Source organism: Dermacentor albipictus, unplaced genomic scaffold (genome assembly GCF_038994185.2).
Source record: "Dermacentor albipictus isolate Rhodes 1998 colony unplaced genomic scaffold, USDA_Dalb.pri_finalv2 scaffold_21, whole genome shotgun sequence".
NCBI classification, from domain to species: domain Eukaryota; kingdom Metazoa; phylum Arthropoda; class Arachnida; order Ixodida; family Ixodidae; genus Dermacentor; species Dermacentor albipictus.
The window spans coordinates 5,081,500-5,099,491 of record NW_027225575.1 but is presented as its reverse complement, the minus strand read 5'-3'; the positions used below and the strand labels follow the sequence as shown (position 1 = coordinate 5,099,491).

Sequence of the window (17,992 nt, the reverse complement as noted above, 5' to 3'; positions counted from 1 at the left end):
TTGATTCAGACGAGACGCGCAATCAACACGATCCCAAACCTCCCTCGGTATGGTGGTGTCATCTAGTTTAGATGCCTGCAAACACACCTTTTTACGCACCGTAAATTGTATGTAGAAACTTTATAAACGCCATCAGATATTTCTAAAAAACATATGGAACGAACTTTACACGCAGTTCATACGTCCATGTAACGCATAAATGCTTTTTTTTTCCATCATATTTTGATTATTTTTGGTGTTACGAAAAGAGAGATAGCAACATGGAGGCGTATATGCAGTTGCACTCTTTACTGCGACAGCAATTATGTGGATACTTCGGGCGTTTTTTTTGGTTTTTTTTTTTTGTCGTCGGCGTCACCGTGAGGTTCCGTATAAAGTCCAAGAGCGATAAAATAGTCGCCACGCGCCCTGAGCTGAACCAGCGAGTGAAAGCGTACGAGGGTGAGCTGGCTCTCGCGGCTCAGTCTCGCGCACGCTTGTGTTAAGCAGGCGACACACGGTACGATTCGGCGTCCGATCCGACGGGCGGCGCTGCATGCTCCGGCATACGACGATTCGGTCCATCCGGACGAGCGAGCGGCGCGTAAGCTCCGCTCAGATCTAGCGCCCCGGCTTGTACGCTCGGAAGACTTCATATTCACGTCGAGGAACGCAATATAAACAACTCTGCACAACACTGCTTCGCTATACACGAGCACTGTCAATAAAATTATGCCCCTGCGATTGACAGAACACTTCACGACGGTGCGTTGTCCACTGACAGCCAGCGATAGGGCCGGTAGGCCTAGCTAGGCGGACGCCGCGGCCGACGGCGCTTGCGATCCAGCCCGAGCTCGTCGAAGAGCGCATATTTTTACCAAAACGATTAACCCTGTACACTTACGTCGCCCGTAATTAAATACAATTGGTTTACTCGACACAGTCATTGCGAAGGGTAAACGTGCAAGCGAAGCGAGCAGCCTCGCTCGGACGGTTGGTGTGTGCTGTTTGCAGGTTTGCCTGTGAAATGCCCTCGTAATCGCGACTCCCGATCTCGCCAGTAGCTTAGTACTAGTGCACTACGCGCTGCTTTGCAGAACAGGCACACGTTCGAGATAATTTTACTGAACTGATAACTATTTCGCGTCGGAAACAAACTGCAGCCGGCAAGGGAAAAAAAAAAGACGGCGAGAAACCGGCCCACCGGCACCGCCTCTGTGAAGGCAACGTCAGAGAATGTCACATGCCAGCCGCGCTGTCATTGGCTGCGGCCAAACGACGGTGCGGTTGTCGGACGCGTCGGACAATGAAAATCTGCCCGGTTTGTCGCACGTCGGGGAGCCGACCGGCGCTTCGGCACGGCAAAACACCTCGATTCCGGCGCGTCGGAAGCCGGATCGGACACCGAATTGGACCGTGCGTCTCCCGCTTTCCAAGGACACTAGCGCACACAAGCGAGGAAAGCGGGGAGGAAGCGTGCCGTCTTCCGTCGTGCGCAAGGATCCGGGGAAAGGGTAGGGAGGGGGATGGAGCGTTCTACTCCAAGCGGCCGAAAGGCTGTTTCACATGCTGCGACTGCAACGACGAAAATCGGTGCTGTCGCACGCGTCGCAATGCGATTTTTAGAGGGCTCATTTCACATGATTGCGATTTCAACAATGCGACTGGTGCGACGCCCAGGGTTGCTTACTGCCAGGTTTCGTGACACACGGTGCATAATTCTTTTATTTTAGTGAATAAAACGTTTACACTATAATATTATTGACTTCTCTTGATTAGAAGCAAATAATATGTGCGTTTACTAATTTAAGAACGTTAGTTAAGATTTGTCTTGGGGTGCGCGACGGCGGTTTTGTTAGTTCAGTGCGACATCGAGCACGTAAACAGCTGTTCGCAGGTGGTTCAGCCAGCGATTCTTTATTCTATGGTTCAGCGTTGTGTGTTGTCTTATCTACATTCTATGACCGTTTCGTTCTGCCTGCGCTTCAACAATCTACAAGATGACCTATCGACAAGTTCATATAGCTACCCTCACCGTATATGCAGTATTCGGAATTCGGCTGCCATGAAGTTGTGTCAGCCCAGCAAGATCCTCGCGCTACGCGTGCTCGGCGTCAGCTTCTGGAGAAACGATGCGTGTATATTGCCCGTCATTGCGCATATGTGGTGCCTGCCCCTAGCCATATTCTTACGCCAAACGCAACAAGAAGCACCAACCCGTACGCCCGCGTGTGCCCCTGAACGAAGCCTCAAACGATCAGTGTGATTAGGACGTGGAATGAAAACTGTGTTGTGAAATCCAACCTTAGCGCTAGCCTGGTTCGTCCATCGCCGTGCTTGCGCTGCGAATATATATATGGGAGCCTTCTCTAAATATTTCTAAAGGCGCAAAAGCCGACGCATTAAATGTTTCGAGCAGTTACCGTCGCTTTTGTAGAAACCTGTACGTTGTAATATAGCATTCTAAAAGACACGCTTCTCGTTCACTTTGTTGTCCCGAGTCTCGCGCTGGTAGTATACTCGGAACTTCTAACAAGAAGACCATATCAATACGCGCTATTCATAATGCAGGATCGTAGGCCCACGGCAGGCGCACTTGCTGTAGAATTTTGCAGCTTTCTGCTCAGCCTCGCACGCCTCTCACGGTTAGCCTGTTTTGTGGAAATAAATATTATTATTATATTATTAATGTTATTAGATATTACAGTTTCTTCACTGTAATTTATAGCAATCATCCAGATTTCTTAAGCTAGTCATGCATTTAACCTGTATTAGGTCAACATTGTTATGACATGCTTATGGGAGTCATTTCAAACTAGATTGCTCAGCCAGAGAAAGTACAAGTGCAAGCTTCAATGTTTATTCCAATTTCGTATTCCTAAACAGATTATATTGGCAGAATTTTATGCCTACTTGCATTTCCTGCAATTCAATGTTCAGAGCTGGAAAAACTGATTCCTTTTCTTGCTGCCGAAAGGCTGCTCCAATGTCGATAGCAAGCTATAATTATTCATTTCGAAAGTGTTAAGCAATTACTATATGTCTAAGCATATCAATGCGTTTTTGTTCCACGAACAGAAATAAGTTTTCTCTCTACCTCTCATTGACAGCCATGGAATGAAACCGTTCACTTTCATAAGTATCAGGATGCAAACATTCTGGAGATTGTCCTGAGCATTTGTCTGCATCCTATAGTGTGCATGTTTGTATTAAGTTCTCGTGTTACAATCGCAGTGATCTACACATATTGTTATATTGCAACAAACTAATTTATTTCACTTTGTTTTCAAATCTACCATGTGGCCATGCAGTAATACCATGGCCCATGCATTAATAAGCAAAAAAGAAAACTGCAGATTCAGTGTAGGTGTTGGAATCTATGCAAAGTGAGGTTTCTGTCAAGTGGTCAATTAAATGCTGTTAAAGTAACTCCGATATATACAATTTGTCTTATTTTCAACAATCCAACATGTCATCTTTTGCAAGGTTTGCTTATGCACCGCATAGGTCACAACCTTAATGTCATGTAATCTTTATGCATTACACTGTTCACAAACCATACCGAAACGCAAATGGCAGTTAATGTAGATGCACGCTGCGAGACATCAACACAGTGACGTTTGTTGAGCAAGGAATGGTGCGAGGTGTATGCAGATGAATGAATGACGTGCTTATGTACTTATTTATTTATATACCTCGCAGGCTGCAAGGTTGGAGTATTATGAAAGGGGGAATAAAAAAGTTGTTACAAAAGGAAGAAGGGCACAACATTAAGAAAAAAACCAGCAAAAAAAGCAGTACCAATACATTGCACCAACTAGCCCAACGTGTTTTACTGGCACAACATTATACAATACTTGACAAACAATAACAGAAAAAGTTACTGCCCATGCACCCTGTACAGACGGTAAACCAGCGAAGCTGAAATGTGCAGCCCCAGTGTTTATCACTGGGTTAATTCCAATGGTTTATTCAAGTCTTTCTATATTATTGGTTATGTCTGTGTTTCTTAATGAGGTTATGCACATGTTTGGCTTGGGTTTATCACATTGTTTATTTGGAATGCCACACATTGCACTTTGCAAGATCACCATCATAAAAAGTGCAGTGAGTGGTTCATTGTGTTAATCCAGCGGGTCCATCAAAGTCTTTCTGAATTCTGTTATGCACTTGTGTTTTGTAATGCGTTAATCATAATGTTTATGACTCAGTTGTGCACTGTAGTTACGAAGTGACACACCGGGGCTGCACATTTCATTTAATTAAATACAGGGACACATTTTCGAACCTATTGGGAAGTCTGAAAGAGACTGCTGCACGCGTGCTCTGCTACTAGAGAGAAACGACGTCACTATCGGTCTAGCCAATGGCCCACCACACCTTTGCTGTGAGATAATAATGACATCATGATCTTGTCTTAACCCCATCCCCCTCTGTGTCCCTTCCCTGCAATAATACGCAGATAAATGTATGTTTGAAATGCATAAGCATTTCTATGTCTACCCAACAATAAATGTCTCCGTCCATCATGCAAGACGAATGCAATGGCTCACACCTCCTTAAACAATGGCTCATACCCCTACACTAGGGTTTCTGGGATTGGACCATGAGTGTTTCACGTAGGCATATACAGCTTCACTGTAAAAAGAATGAACATTTTTCTGCTAGAGACCGAGACAGTCATGAGGTGTATTAACAAATGAAAGTTTATTTAACATGCCGAGTAAATGCTGTTTGTTAAGCAATAAATCGAATTTACACAAAAAGCAGAAGCAAGATCTGATGTGTGTCAATACAGATCCCAACAGGAAACGCATCCATCTCTGAAAGTGTAATAGCGACCATGCTGACACAAGATTCTCCCAGTGTATTTGCATCTACAGCATCCATAATTTCTCTAGGCAGCCGATCCCCACGGAATGCTAGCTTCTTCCTCTACGATGCACTCTCCACATCTGAATGTGCATTGTAGTGGAAGAAGCTAGCATTCTGTGCAGATCGGCTGCCTAGAGAAGTTACGGCAGCTGTAGATCTAAAAATGCTGGGTTAATCTTGTCAGCACAGCCTCCGTTAGAAATGGATGCATTTCCTGTCAGGAAACGCACATTAATTTTTGCTTCTCCTTTTTGTGTATGTTCAGTCTATTGCTTGTCAGCGAGCATTTACTCGGTGTGTACATTAAGCTTTTGGTTGTTAAATCATATCGGTTTTCTTGTTTGTCCTATGTGTTCTCTGGTGCCATTTGCAGCCAGGCTATTCGTTTTTTTTTTGTAGACTGCAACAAGTCACTTTAATGGCCCTCATACCTTACAAAATTTTTTATTTGGCCAATGTAGCAAGAATGTACAGTGTGAAGCAGGAAGAACAGGGTATGCTAACTTCTAATTAAAAGGTCTATTGTGAAAATGCAGTGATCTATAAAGGTTACCACGAAGTAGTACAGCAATAAAACCTGATAAAGACTAGTGCTTGATGAAACCAAACATAAAAGCAGGAAAGGGAGAAAATACATATAGATATACAAGTCCAGGGAAAAAAACATTGTGATCACCAAGTGTGCATGTGGCTACCTTCCAGGAAACTCATTTTTTTCCCAATGGCATGGAACTGGAAGAATGTGCTTGCATAAGCACGCGGTCAGTCTGTCTATTGGAATAACAACAGTGTTTCCTGAAAGGTGCTGGCATGCAGGATCGGCAATTGTAATGATTTTTTCCTGCACTTCGAATTTTTCTCTATTTTCTTTCTGTAGCATTTTTATTTATGTTTGGCTGCATCAAGCACCAATTTTTATCTATCCTTCAAAGATGTCTTTCTTTTTGTGAGGAAAACTCGGGGAAGGCAGGAGATGGAAATTCAAGATGATGAGCAACATGAGAACAAGGTGAAAGTAGGAGCCAACGTTTCCACACGTGGACCTTGAAGAAGACAAGTCCACTTGTCAAAATGTTGGCTCCTGCTTTCACCTTGTTCTCATCCTGCTCATCGTCCTTTTTTTCTGGTAATTTATATGAGTCGCCACATTTTTACAAATGAACCTCAGTTGAAAGTTAGTCCTCATCCATATCTAGTGTCATCCTGTTGATACTGCTTCACGCTGTGCACTCTTGCAACATTTGTGTGTGCGCGCGCACACAGGCATGGATTTGGATGTGAAATCGGGCCCTGGGGCAGAGGTATTATTCTTCTGTGCAGCCTCGTGAATTCATTAACTATATTGCAACAGGAATGTGGTGGACAGGAACGAAATGAACACACAGAGCGCTTCGTTCTTGTCTGTTGTCTATCTGTTGCACTTTAGTTAATAATGAATACACACAAACTCATCTAGTTTTCAGTTATTATGTCGGGCTTATAAGCCTGCTTGTGTCCTGGAATATCTGCATGGCTACGTATCCTGTAATTTTATTTCTGGCCATGTGCTTGCAAGTCGCGTGTCAATCACCTGATTTTCCTGACAATCTTGTGTGATGTGCAGGCACAGACAGTTTCTGGTGAATCCATGCAGGGTGTTGTGCAGGGTGTAATCTGCACTACAAGTGCTGCTTTGATTGCTTTCAGTTCAGCTTTTCTAGGTATAGGATGACCTGGAATGGTACTCACTTATATGGGGTTTAGTTTATGTAGTGTCGTACTACTGTTACACTGCTATTGCCAGATCAGTGTACTATATGTGCCTTATGTTTGCTTGCATCTTCATGATTAGCAACCTCCTCTGTGTGTTTTGCAGTTGCATATAGTCTTCTGGCCTAATTGTTTGCCCCCATATTCCACGGTATGGGCCTGTTGTGTTTCAAGTTCAGGTACTCCCGACGTTGTGTTTCTGAAGGGAGAGGTAGTCGTCTTTGCATCTCATATGCTAGCTGGCATAGTATCTTGGGACGAGGTTCTGAGCTCTTGAGACAAAGAATTTGTGCTGCAGGCTGCAACTCTACTCCGTCTAGGTGCTTGTTCGTTACTTTCTCATAGAGGTCTTCAAGCATGGTACAGCTGGAAAGACCTGTTATTACTACCCGATGCCTGTATTCAATGAGTTGTCTTTTTGTGTACTGCTGGTAATTCATACCGTACGATACCTTGGACACAAGCACAGCATCTGCGATTTTCTATAGTATCCACTCGTCCACCCCCATTATTTCGAGATTATTCTTTTCACCAGATGTGGAAGTTGCGTCCAGGCACTGCATAATTGTTTCACCCACGTGCTGGCTCTGCCGTCATGGGCTTACACTAGCTGAGGATTTGTGGATGTTGACTTGCGGGCATATTTGTCCAGCTATGAGGATCACAATGTGCAATCTGGGGTAGTTCTTGATTCTAGTCTTTTTTTTTCCGACGTTGATATGAGCCGACTTATCAGAAAGCGAGAGGCCAGACTGGCCAAGAAAGTCTGCAGTGTTGTCGAGGGCTTGTTGCATCATTCTTGATTTCTGTATAAGGTAGCTTTCCCATGGACTGTAATACACCATAGGCTGTAGTGTTTCTTGTAGTATGCCCGTGTTGTTGGTGCATGTGGGTCAAATGTACCTCCAACTCTCACCTGGAATTTTCTGTCTTTCAGAAAGTTACTGTTTAAGTGCTCTACCAGAAATGCTTTTGCTCATCGTTCCTCTTATTAGAGCAGCATGAGGTACTGCTGTTAAAAGCCTTTTCACTCTCTTCATTCTTTCATAAGCGGTATTACACAATGTCCTGCAATAAAGTTTCTGCTGCTTATGGCCCACTCATATCTGCCAGAAGGGACAACTCTTGAAAAAGGTTTTCTTTGTGCTATGTGTGCGACGTAGTATAAGCATTCATGCCTTTTGTACATCTGTAGAACCAGCTTCCTGACAGAGTACTTGCTATACCTGATCATGCTTATTTGTGCAGTGCTGTTGAACAATACATATCGATGCAATGAATATTTACACATTCGAATTATCACGAAAGATGGTTGTTTTACAATTCTGCCCTTTGCTTTCTATTGGTGTTAGATTTTGCATAAGCATGCCCCCCTATGCAATAGTATTTTGAAGTGTAAGGGTTCAATAAAAGGTGATGAACTAAATCTAAGTGCAAGAGCTTTTTTTCTCACCTACGACTCCCATCGAAATGCGACTTCCATGGCTGGCAAATCAATCCCTCGCCTTGTGTTAGCAGCAGAATGCTATAGCCACAGTGGCAGGTGAACAAATTGAAGAACAATATTTCTGTCTATAATTTTTTTTCTTGCCTGTATGTAAGTAAAGTTTGGTATAAGTTTGTCATTGCAAAAAAGCCCAGTTTATGGTCTTTTATTGAATAAGCCACATATTGTGTATAGTTGAAATGCAGAAATTTGTTCTGAAATCCTCGGGTGATATATGTTCTTGCAAGTGGCATGGTATTTCATTACTTATAAAGATAATAATCGCAGCGGATATCGTTATATGGATTTACACACTAATATATGTGATCACAAACTTATTAGAAACATGTAAGGCATGAATGTTTCTGCACACTTGATCCGCTGTGAATGTACAAGAACTGCTTGTACTGGCTGACTTCACTGCACAGTTTTGATTTACTTTTCTTCAGCGTGTCGTTTTATACTGTTTTATCCCCATAAGAACAGGCCGTTTGCCTGCTTTTCGCATTGTTGCACGAGTTCTACATAATTGTGCTGGAGGGTACGTTGTCACTTTGCCAATATAGCAAGCAATTTAATTAATCTGCTAGCTGTACAGTTAATTACCTTGCAGAGCAAGTGTTCATACAGATGCAGTAAGGATACAAAGTCCGCAACATAGTCTATGTTTACTGGTTTCTGTGCAAGAAAAAAAAAATCTCCAGAGAAGAGGTGCAACTTAACGTGCATGTAATATTTTATTCAAGCCACGGATTTAATGCTACCGTAGCAAATTCATTACGATAGCCTACACTTTTGCTCTGTCAAATTTAATAAGAGGCAAGATAAGCTTTGAAGATGCATCGGGAAATTCATGCTTGAAAACCGACAAGAAAATGCAACTGAACGGTACCGCGTTCAACGCAACGTACAAAATGCACTTCATTTGCTGTGTAGTGTGTCAACAAACGCATAGCAATAGGAGAATGCAATCTGTACAAGTTTTTTATTCTCCCTTAATTCGCGCACGTACCTAATTCGACGATCCACGTCTCCGCGATTGCACTTGTCGTGCGAGACGCCATCAAAACAAACCGGCGAAATAGCTCCGTTGACAGCTCTCCACGCAATTTCGACGGAAAATCGCAGCGATCGGTGCGACGGTGCGACTGTGCGACCAACCGGTTGGTCGCAGTCGAAAATCGGGGGGACGGCACTGCGACTGCGATTTTCATCGCAAACGACGGAAATCGCACTTCCGGTGCGACGAAAATCGCATCATGTGAAACAGGCTGAACGCCGCCGCCCGGGCCGCTCTATCTAGAACGACATCTGCGACGGGGACAGTCATCTACGCACTGTTTCCGCTGCTTAGCTCGTGTTGATGCGAGGGGCAGCACGAAGGCCAATTCGCTCGTTGCTGCTGCCGCGTTTTCTCACTCCAGCGTTGCGACAGTGAGTCATCGAGTGAGGTGTGCTCAAGTTTGCGTGTGCGCGCGTGACACCATGCTTGTTAATTTAGTAAGTATGCATATGTTTACAAGTTTACACGGTCCATAAAACTACTATCCTTGCCTCGTACAGCTAGTTGTCCGCTAATTTGCCATTTCAAACGATGCTTCACCTTTCGGGCGAAACTGCGACTTTTTTAGCCCAGCTTTTCCTTCGGAGTAAGTATAGTAACTACATATGTTTCTCTGAAACAAAACGGTGGCGCCATCTGTCACCGCGCAACGCGTTTCGCCGCAGTGGTGACAGATGTCGACACCGTTCCGTTGTAGTTAGAGTTACTGTATATGCTACCAAAGGTAGCCTTTTTTGGCAGCATATACAGTACTTTAGTTGTAGTGACATTGCGAGCTGCCTGTGTGTGACCATACGCTACGCCTTCATCCCTAGATATTGGGAAGAAATATCAAGATCGCCGAGATAACGCCCAAACGTTGCTGCCGATGTGAGAAAGCGTACTACACCGTTCACTTCCTATGAAGGGGCGAACGGGTTAGAAACGGCTACCCGTGCGGCCTGAAACGGGCAGGGCACGTGCTTTGTTATGAACTTCCAACCGGTGCCACCAGTGTTACGACATCCAACCGGTGCCGCCAGTGTTACGAACTTGTACCGCCGCACCACGATTACGGCTTTGTGGTCCCGTAGCGCTCGTCACCCGTTTCGTGACAGAGCGTTGGTAGCGAAGACTCCGAGCCTGGCGTCGATGAGAATAACAAAAGGGACTTTATACATTATATACAGGTTATCATACAGGACATGAACGGGTCGGCACTGGGGCCGAGTGCTCACAACAAACGCGACTGTTCTCGCACGACGACGTCCGGCGAAAACGCGTGACACATCTCACCCCAGTCGGGAGCGACACTCTCCCCCGGTGGGTTGGCGGATCCTGTTTTTCAGGCGGCGTGTCGCTGCTTTTATAATCCCCGAGGACCATTGTCACTCAAACGGCCCAATACAAAGTCAGCACACGACGGTCGTCCGAGGGGTCCAACCAGCGACCGCGCTGGCCACCCGGTTCAAAGTTCGCGCGCGCGGTGACCTCCAGGCAAAGGGAGGTGCGGCGCCGGGCTGTCTGGCACACGCGGACACGTCCAAACACGCTGCTCGCCGAGGCTTCTCCCGCACGACGGCGCAGCATCTTGACTTGTGAAGGGAGAATTATGGCGCTCGCAGGATAGATTCCGCATCTTGCAGATTCGGAATCCGGGCTTGTGGTAATGGCACAACAGCTTCCATGTCTGGTGATGACGTAATTTTCGTCACATCCGTGTTACACAGGTCTACGGGAAGCCTCGACAAAAAGCGCTTTTGCGGAAAAAAAAAACGAGCCTTACTTATTGCAACATTCTAATACCTTGCTATTGCGGTCTATACTTCAATTTTCCCTTCGGGAGAAAGCACTGACAGCGATAACAGGGTATAAATGATTTGATTGTACTGTTTTGAATCTATATGTATGCCCTCCCTGCTATATGATCTCTTGCGAGATCGGCAGTATTGCTAAACAAAATAAATAGAAGTGGGGTTTCTTCGCTTCCCCCCCCCCCCCCGATTTGCATCGCGCATGTTGTCACGTCCATGCGTGATACGGCTGGTACGGTAAGTAGCAGTTTCATTTCGATTTAGTGCGAGGGGCGCGATATGAAAGGCTCCATAAAAAACATGGGAAAATATATGATTGAAGACGTTTGGAGTGCTATCCGCTCGCAAGCGTCAATATTGTTTACGTGCACTACAGCTGCCAGCTAGCTTACTAACCAAATAAACGGAATTGATTAGCGCTCCGTTGTGAAAAGTTCGCTTACTCAGATTAACAAAGGGAAACGTTTTGCGCCGGCACGGCAGCTTCGGAGCAACCGCGCGAGACATATCGACGGGTGGCAAGCGCCCACGATTACGAGTTAAAGAAAACTAATTTCCTGATGACTTCGTGCGAAATACAAAAGGCAACGAATTACTTCGGGAAGTATACAGATACAGTCAAAGCGCTCGTCCTTGTGTTTCTTCTATTCTTCGTCCCTGTTTGTTGCGCACAATAAGTTTCAAGACAAAAATTCACTTCATAACTGTTTTCTTCATCCGCTGAATCATCCAACTAATGAATTTTACCGCGAAGCTGTTTACCTGACGGACCTGTACGAAAGCCGTATGCATGGTGTCGTAGGCAGGTATCTGGGCTGGCTAACGTCCGTAGAGTGAAAGAAAAGATGGCGGTGCGAGCGCCCAATGGGGGAGAACGAATAATAGCACGGCGGAGAAGAAAGAAAGGACACGTTATTTCATCGCGCGCCGCGCCTGCGGAGTGGTGGAGTGCACCCGAACTGGCCGCCGTGCTCCCTGCTGCGTCTGCTGTCGTCTGTCCTCAATACAACGGCGCGGCAGCTGTGGCGGGAAAACAGTCACTGGAGTGACTCTAGGAAAACACGGGGATATGCGCCGCGGTGTGTAAGACCCGGATTGTGCACTGCAAAGGTAGACCGTAGACCACTGCAACAGTTGCAACTCTAACAAAAATGGGAAGACCACGCATTGTGCGCACGGCCGAAGGACAAGCCGAGTACGAGGAGAGGCGTCGGCTGCATGAGACGCGACTATGAACAACGACAACGTGCCCGTGTGAAAGAGGAGAATGCGGCCAATGACTTTGCCTGCGATGAACATCTGTGAGAGCAGATACGTCGGCGTCGAGCGCAGGCTACCGATGACGATCGCGGACTGGAGGCCGCTCGTAAACGTCAAGCTAGGTCGTTCGAGTCTGCATGCAATCAAGCGGCAGATGCGTGAGTTGTCATCTCCTCCGAGTTTCACCGGGGCGAATTCCAAATTCAACAGAATGTTTCTGGACGCGGAGTAAATGGTCATAGTTGCTCGGTCTGCTATCGACAGCTTCTCTGGATAATCAGCCGCAATATGAATGGTTCCGCCCGATTTTTTTTTTTCAGCCCCGAGAAATTGTATGAATGGTCAAGCTTTTGTGCCAATAGCCGGCCAGTTGCGGGCTCCTGATAATAGGTGAAAGTACGTGAGGTGGCATCGATAACAGAATGCAATACGCGTCTTTGATCGACTCACACGGCCGACAGGACTGCGGTCGTGATCCGACGACGTCGTAATAAAATGTGCGGCATTTTTCGCGAGCTATTCGCGCATGCATCGGTGTCGTCACAAAGACGTTATCGCGCGACGTTGTGGCCAACTACCTGCGCAAACACTCCGCGAACGCGCCTCAAAGAGGCGTGCGGTCGTACGCCCCGCGTACCTCGGCGCCCGCGTCGCCGTTCCGCGAGTAGCGGTGTCGTAGACGGGCTATCTGCGCGATGTAAATAGTTGCTACGGGCAACGGTATCTTTCAACTGTGGCGCAAGTGATAAACTCGTGGCGACCGCGATGAGCCCGAGTCACGACAACGGTATATACTCTGTTCCCGTCACGCGGCGACAAACGCGGTAACAATCGCAGGTTCACCGCACGGCTTTGCGTCCTCGCTGACGTACTACGTGGCTCTGACTCACCCTGCGGGGCGCATTGTTATCGTTTCGTCTTCTCTCGTTCCATAAGCACACGCATATGCCTGCTCTCACGAAGGTGGATAAGGACACGCCATGTATTGAAGTAATTTATTTACTCGTCGGTTTATTGCAACACGGCTAAGACAAACTCTTGGCGCAGAGTATCAGAATTTCGCTCACATGCAGCATGATTTATCCTCTATGCGCAGAAACTACACCAGTGATATTTACTCGCGTGAACACCGCGGCAGCGTGCGCACCTCAAAGGTCGCGGCTGGCGAGTTCACTATTAGACGATTCGAATTATCCCGTGATTCGAATACAAGGCATTCGAAACTAGAATCAAATCACTCAGCCGGCTATTGTTGTATTGAAATATTCGAATTCCTGAACTAGGGATACATCGTCTAAAATGATGCAAGGAAACCTATGACCGCTGCGTGTGGATGCAGCCGAAAGAAGTACGATACGGTGCCAACCAATCACATGAGTATCATGCGCCACTTCTTGACCGAGTCGCAAGTTGGCCCCTCTGTTCTGGCGTTCTAGCTCAACAATACCCGCCGTAGTTGCTCAGTCGCTATGGTGTTGGGCTGCTGAGCACGAGGTCGCGGGATCGAATCCCGGTCATGACGGCCGCATTTCGATGGAGGCGAAATGCGAAAACACCCGTGTACTTTGATTTACTTGCACGTTAAAGATCCCCAGGTGGTCGAAATTTCCGGAGTCCTCCACTACGGCGGGCCTCATAATCAGAAAGTAGTTTTGGCACATAAAACCCCATAATTTAATTTAATTAATTAATTAGCTCAACAATATACCGCATAATGGTGCAGAACTAAAGGCGCGGTTACATGTATCTAAATTTGGAATTCACCTTCGTGCCCGGGCCACCAACAAGTACAAAGAGAAAGGCAAGAAAGGTCCTAGAATAGTATTCTAGCACACTGTAACAAATGTAGGTACATTAAACTCACTCGTAGGCATTCCAGATGTCCTTGCACGTGCCATTATTGCGACAGGGCAGGTCCTGACTGTTGTTGCAGACGTCATCGCCCACCACTCCTTTCTGCACGTTGAGACTCTGCACCGGTTCGGCCACTGTGTTGTTGTCAATTCCCTCCGCATCTTCTGACTTGACCAGCGGGATCGGCTGGTCATTGAGCTGCAGACAGCCAAGCAAGACAAGACAAAGAAAATGGGTCGTCAAAGAAACCCCGCCCTGCATTCCAGTGTTTATCCTATCCTCAATCCTTTGAAGATCGCTGTCGTACGTGTACAGCGCTGTAAATTAATCCGTCCTAAAAGGTCGCTAAAGCGTCTGCACGTACGGCGTTGAGGGTTCGCTTGGAATTTCATGCCGCACTTAATAGTACTGTAGCCGCATGTAATGGTATGCAAGTGCTGCCAGCTCCTGGGGAGCTTCAAAAGCTCTCTGCAGATCTATAGTGCTTCCATCTTTCGGTACACATGATAAGGTATTTTTATTTCATCTCACACTCCAAATACACGATAGCGCCATGTGCTATTCTCGTGACGGGGGGGAAAAAAAAGAAAAAGCAAATTTTATCTCGCTTCGCTCCCCTAGCTTGAAGCGCTCTCCAGTGCCGACTATTCAAAATGATGTAAAGCCTAGAAAAGCTTTTATGAGACATCCGCTGGACCAATTTCACAGGAAAAGCTAACTTTAGCGACACTATAGCAAGCAAAATTTTGATTTATGGCCTGGAATTTTTTACAAAAACTCTCGAAAATAAGTTAAAAGACACAAGCATGAACTTTACAAATCCGTAACTCTGCACCCAAAAGCGATATCGCAGTACTGTAAACTGCATCTATTGGATCATCTAAAGCGGATAAAGTTGGTATATTTATTTACAACTTACGCGAAATTGTTACAATGCTGACGGTTTTTTTTTGCAAAGTTATTATTCATAAATTAGCGGTGCATTACAGAGCAGTGCATAATACATCGATTTTGCCCGTTTCAGATGCATTATTAGGTGCAGTATACAGAATTCCGATATCGCTATTTTTTTTATTCCTGATACCCGTGCCACACGGTCGAGGTTAATGCCATTAAAAGTTTAAGACCTTAGGTTTCTTAATGTCATTGTATTGACATTGAACGTTGCGATGGCTGCAGTGAAACGGTTAAGTTTGCTTGCCAATCGTAATACAATAAAGAAAACAGTCATTGCTGCACCCAGCCGTAAACTGTTTGAAGCCAAAGCTAGCTCGACGGCCAATCCATAGCGTAGCCAAACCCTTGAAATTGGAAAAATGGCCGCTGACAGCTTCCAAGCTCTCAAGCAGCGATCCTGAAGAATTTGACCGTGTGCTCCAGTTTATTCTGGCGTATGTGCTTCTTTGAGCCAAACATCGTTGTGGTTGCTTTGGTGTTGCACTGCTAAACACGAGGTCGCGGGACCAAATCCTGGCCAGGGCGGCCGCATTTCCATGGGGGCGAAATGCAAAAACACCCGTGTACTTAGATTTAGGTGCAGGGTGTCTACCAATCGGACATTTTGAAATTCCCCTAGTTTTCCAAGTTTTCCCCGAGTGCCTTTGCAAAATTGCCCGAGTAACAGAACTTTATTTTATGTCAAGACGGGCTGGGGAGAGGGGGGGGGGCACGTCGCCTGCTGCTGTCACTCTCTAGTAAGCATGTTAAAAATTAAAAAAAAAACCGACTTAATGCAGTTTGAATAGTAAGGATCGCGTATTGTCTATTTTATTCAAAATACAAAACTGAAGGGAGGGGTTAGTATAATGCACAACGAACAAAATATCTTCGAAAAAAAATGGCAAAGCCCCATTGCAAACCCAGCCGAACATTTTCAAATATGAATAAAAAGGGATGCATACAGACGCAAATATTTTCGAAAATGAGCTGTTTCTATCAACTGATAGGAAGCTCATTGGTATTAGGCTCGAACTTTGTCACAAATTAGATTCTTTCAGCAGCCGGAATGTCAAACTCAATTGTGCTGACACACTACACTGTCAGCCCGCGCGCAATTCCTCAGTGTTGCGTCTCACTGCTTTAAAAAGAATTTATTTTAGTTTGAATGAGGGTCACCTGCATCTCGGCGTCGGTCAACACTTTGCTTTTTGGGCTCAAGCTCCTTCAAAGAAGGGGCGGCGCAGCTCCTTTCCCGTTCATTCATCAATGCGACGGTCCTCGTTCCGCCGCACGTTCGAGCCCCGGACCATTTGAAGCATTTTCTTGGTCAGTTGTACAGTCAACGTCCGATTTTTCGGACTCTCTAGGGGCCGTGAAAACGTCCGAAAGAATGAATGCATGTCTTTTACCGCCCTTAAGGGCTCAAGTCGCCATAGGCACGTCCGAAAAGCTCTAGAGGTCTGCCAGCACACTTATCAGGCATACCGGTGATCGTGCTGTGACAGGAGACGGCGGGTGCACGCGTGCATAATTGGGGAATACGTACTGTGTGCCGTGACAATTGCCCCTACCCATGTCTGTTAAGCTTCACCGCAATACCTTCGCGTATGCTTCGCCGCGTAAAATTTCTGTGCTGAGGCAAAGCTGCCAATCGAAGTTTCGAAGCCAATCACGAGGATTAATGAGGCAGAGTCGCTGCCGTTGCCGGCAGCGGCGAATTATTTCAATGAAAAACACGGCACCGAACGGCAAGTACCTTAATAGCGAACGTCGAAGCAGCTATAGGCCTCGCGTTGCCGCGGTGGTGGCTTCGGCTGCCAGCGGATCTGCGTGCGAGAGCGCCGGTTCAAGGCGGCGAGATAATCAAAACGGCGGCATTGGCCTTGATTAATTCCGTTTCGGACCTGCAGTCACGCCAAAAAATCCGGAAAATCGGACGGCGAAGGGTTCTCGCGCCCGAAATTTCAGAAGTTCTTGTGCATTGACTGTGGTGCCGCGAAGCCGTCCTCATTATCGGGCGTGTCCCGAAAATTGGACGTCCGGAAAATCGGTCGTTGACTGTACACCGGCAACTCCTCCAGCCGACGACAAGGCTTTTCAATAAAATGATAGCTTTGCCCTGGGTATTTCTAGAGTATTCAAAATCCCTGAGAATTCCCGGTTTTCGCGGTTGGTAGACACCCTGTGAATACCTGTTTTCTCAGATTCCTGGCTCTTTTTCTGCGGTAAGCTTTGACGTAGAGGACCGCCTTTACTCTATATCTCATGACAAGCTGATGATGTCCGAAAAACATTGCATAATCAAAAGTAGCAATGAACCTGCTTTTAGGAACCGGTGTGGCGTCACAGAGGAGGCTTTCTTGGAACATTTATGTTTATGTCTCAAAGCCAAGTTTGTTACATAGAATGGTGCCCTAGATATTTAAAAGTCGGACAACTGCATCGCTTCCAAAATGGCACCTGTCCTAAGAGATACATTCCTGTCTGCCGTGGGTCACGCTATACAATGTGAAGTGCAAGGACTAGTGAAAAATAATTTTCGCTAAATTGATGATCTTCTCATGATCTTCTGTAGTAACCCTTGTTCTTCCCCTCATAGCAGCGTGATGAAGATTTTCAAAGAAAATGCCTTTGGTTTATCATTCAAGTGTGAATGGCCTAAGGCTGGTTATAGTTGGTTTTTGGATGTATGTTTGAATTTTGAGCTGGAAATTGTCTGCTGGTGTTTTTCGCCGCGATCAGACAGCCAGACAGACAAGGAACTTTATTGATGGTCCTGAGAGGCTCCAATGTCCCCTTTTCAGGGAGCTGATGATGCCGCAGGCCGCTCCCACGTTGGGACGGGAAGGCCAAGCCTCACCGCTGCATTGTGGGCTCTCTGGACAACCCATACTTGATGTGAAAGCTCGGAACTCTGCAGCGCAGAGCTCCACCCTTCTGCAGTACAACTATGCGGGCCTCTCTATAACGAGTGGCATTCCCAGAGCATGTGTT

The 17,992-nt window shown here is 46.2% G+C and overlaps 1 protein-coding gene across 1 annotated transcript in view; it reads right to left on the bottom strand.

Annotated features, from left to right (window-relative positions):
• Nucleotides 1–17,992, bottom strand: part of crb (cell polarity complex component crumbs) — a 308,733-nt gene that overhangs the window by 47,639 nt on the left and 243,102 nt on the right. Inside the window, exon 19 of the mRNA XM_065452373.1 lies at nucleotides 14,070–14,257. Within this exon, the coding sequence (XP_065308445.1) occupies nucleotides 14,070–14,257 (188 nt within the window). The remainder of the gene's footprint in view (nucleotides 1–14,069; nucleotides 14,258–17,992) is intronic.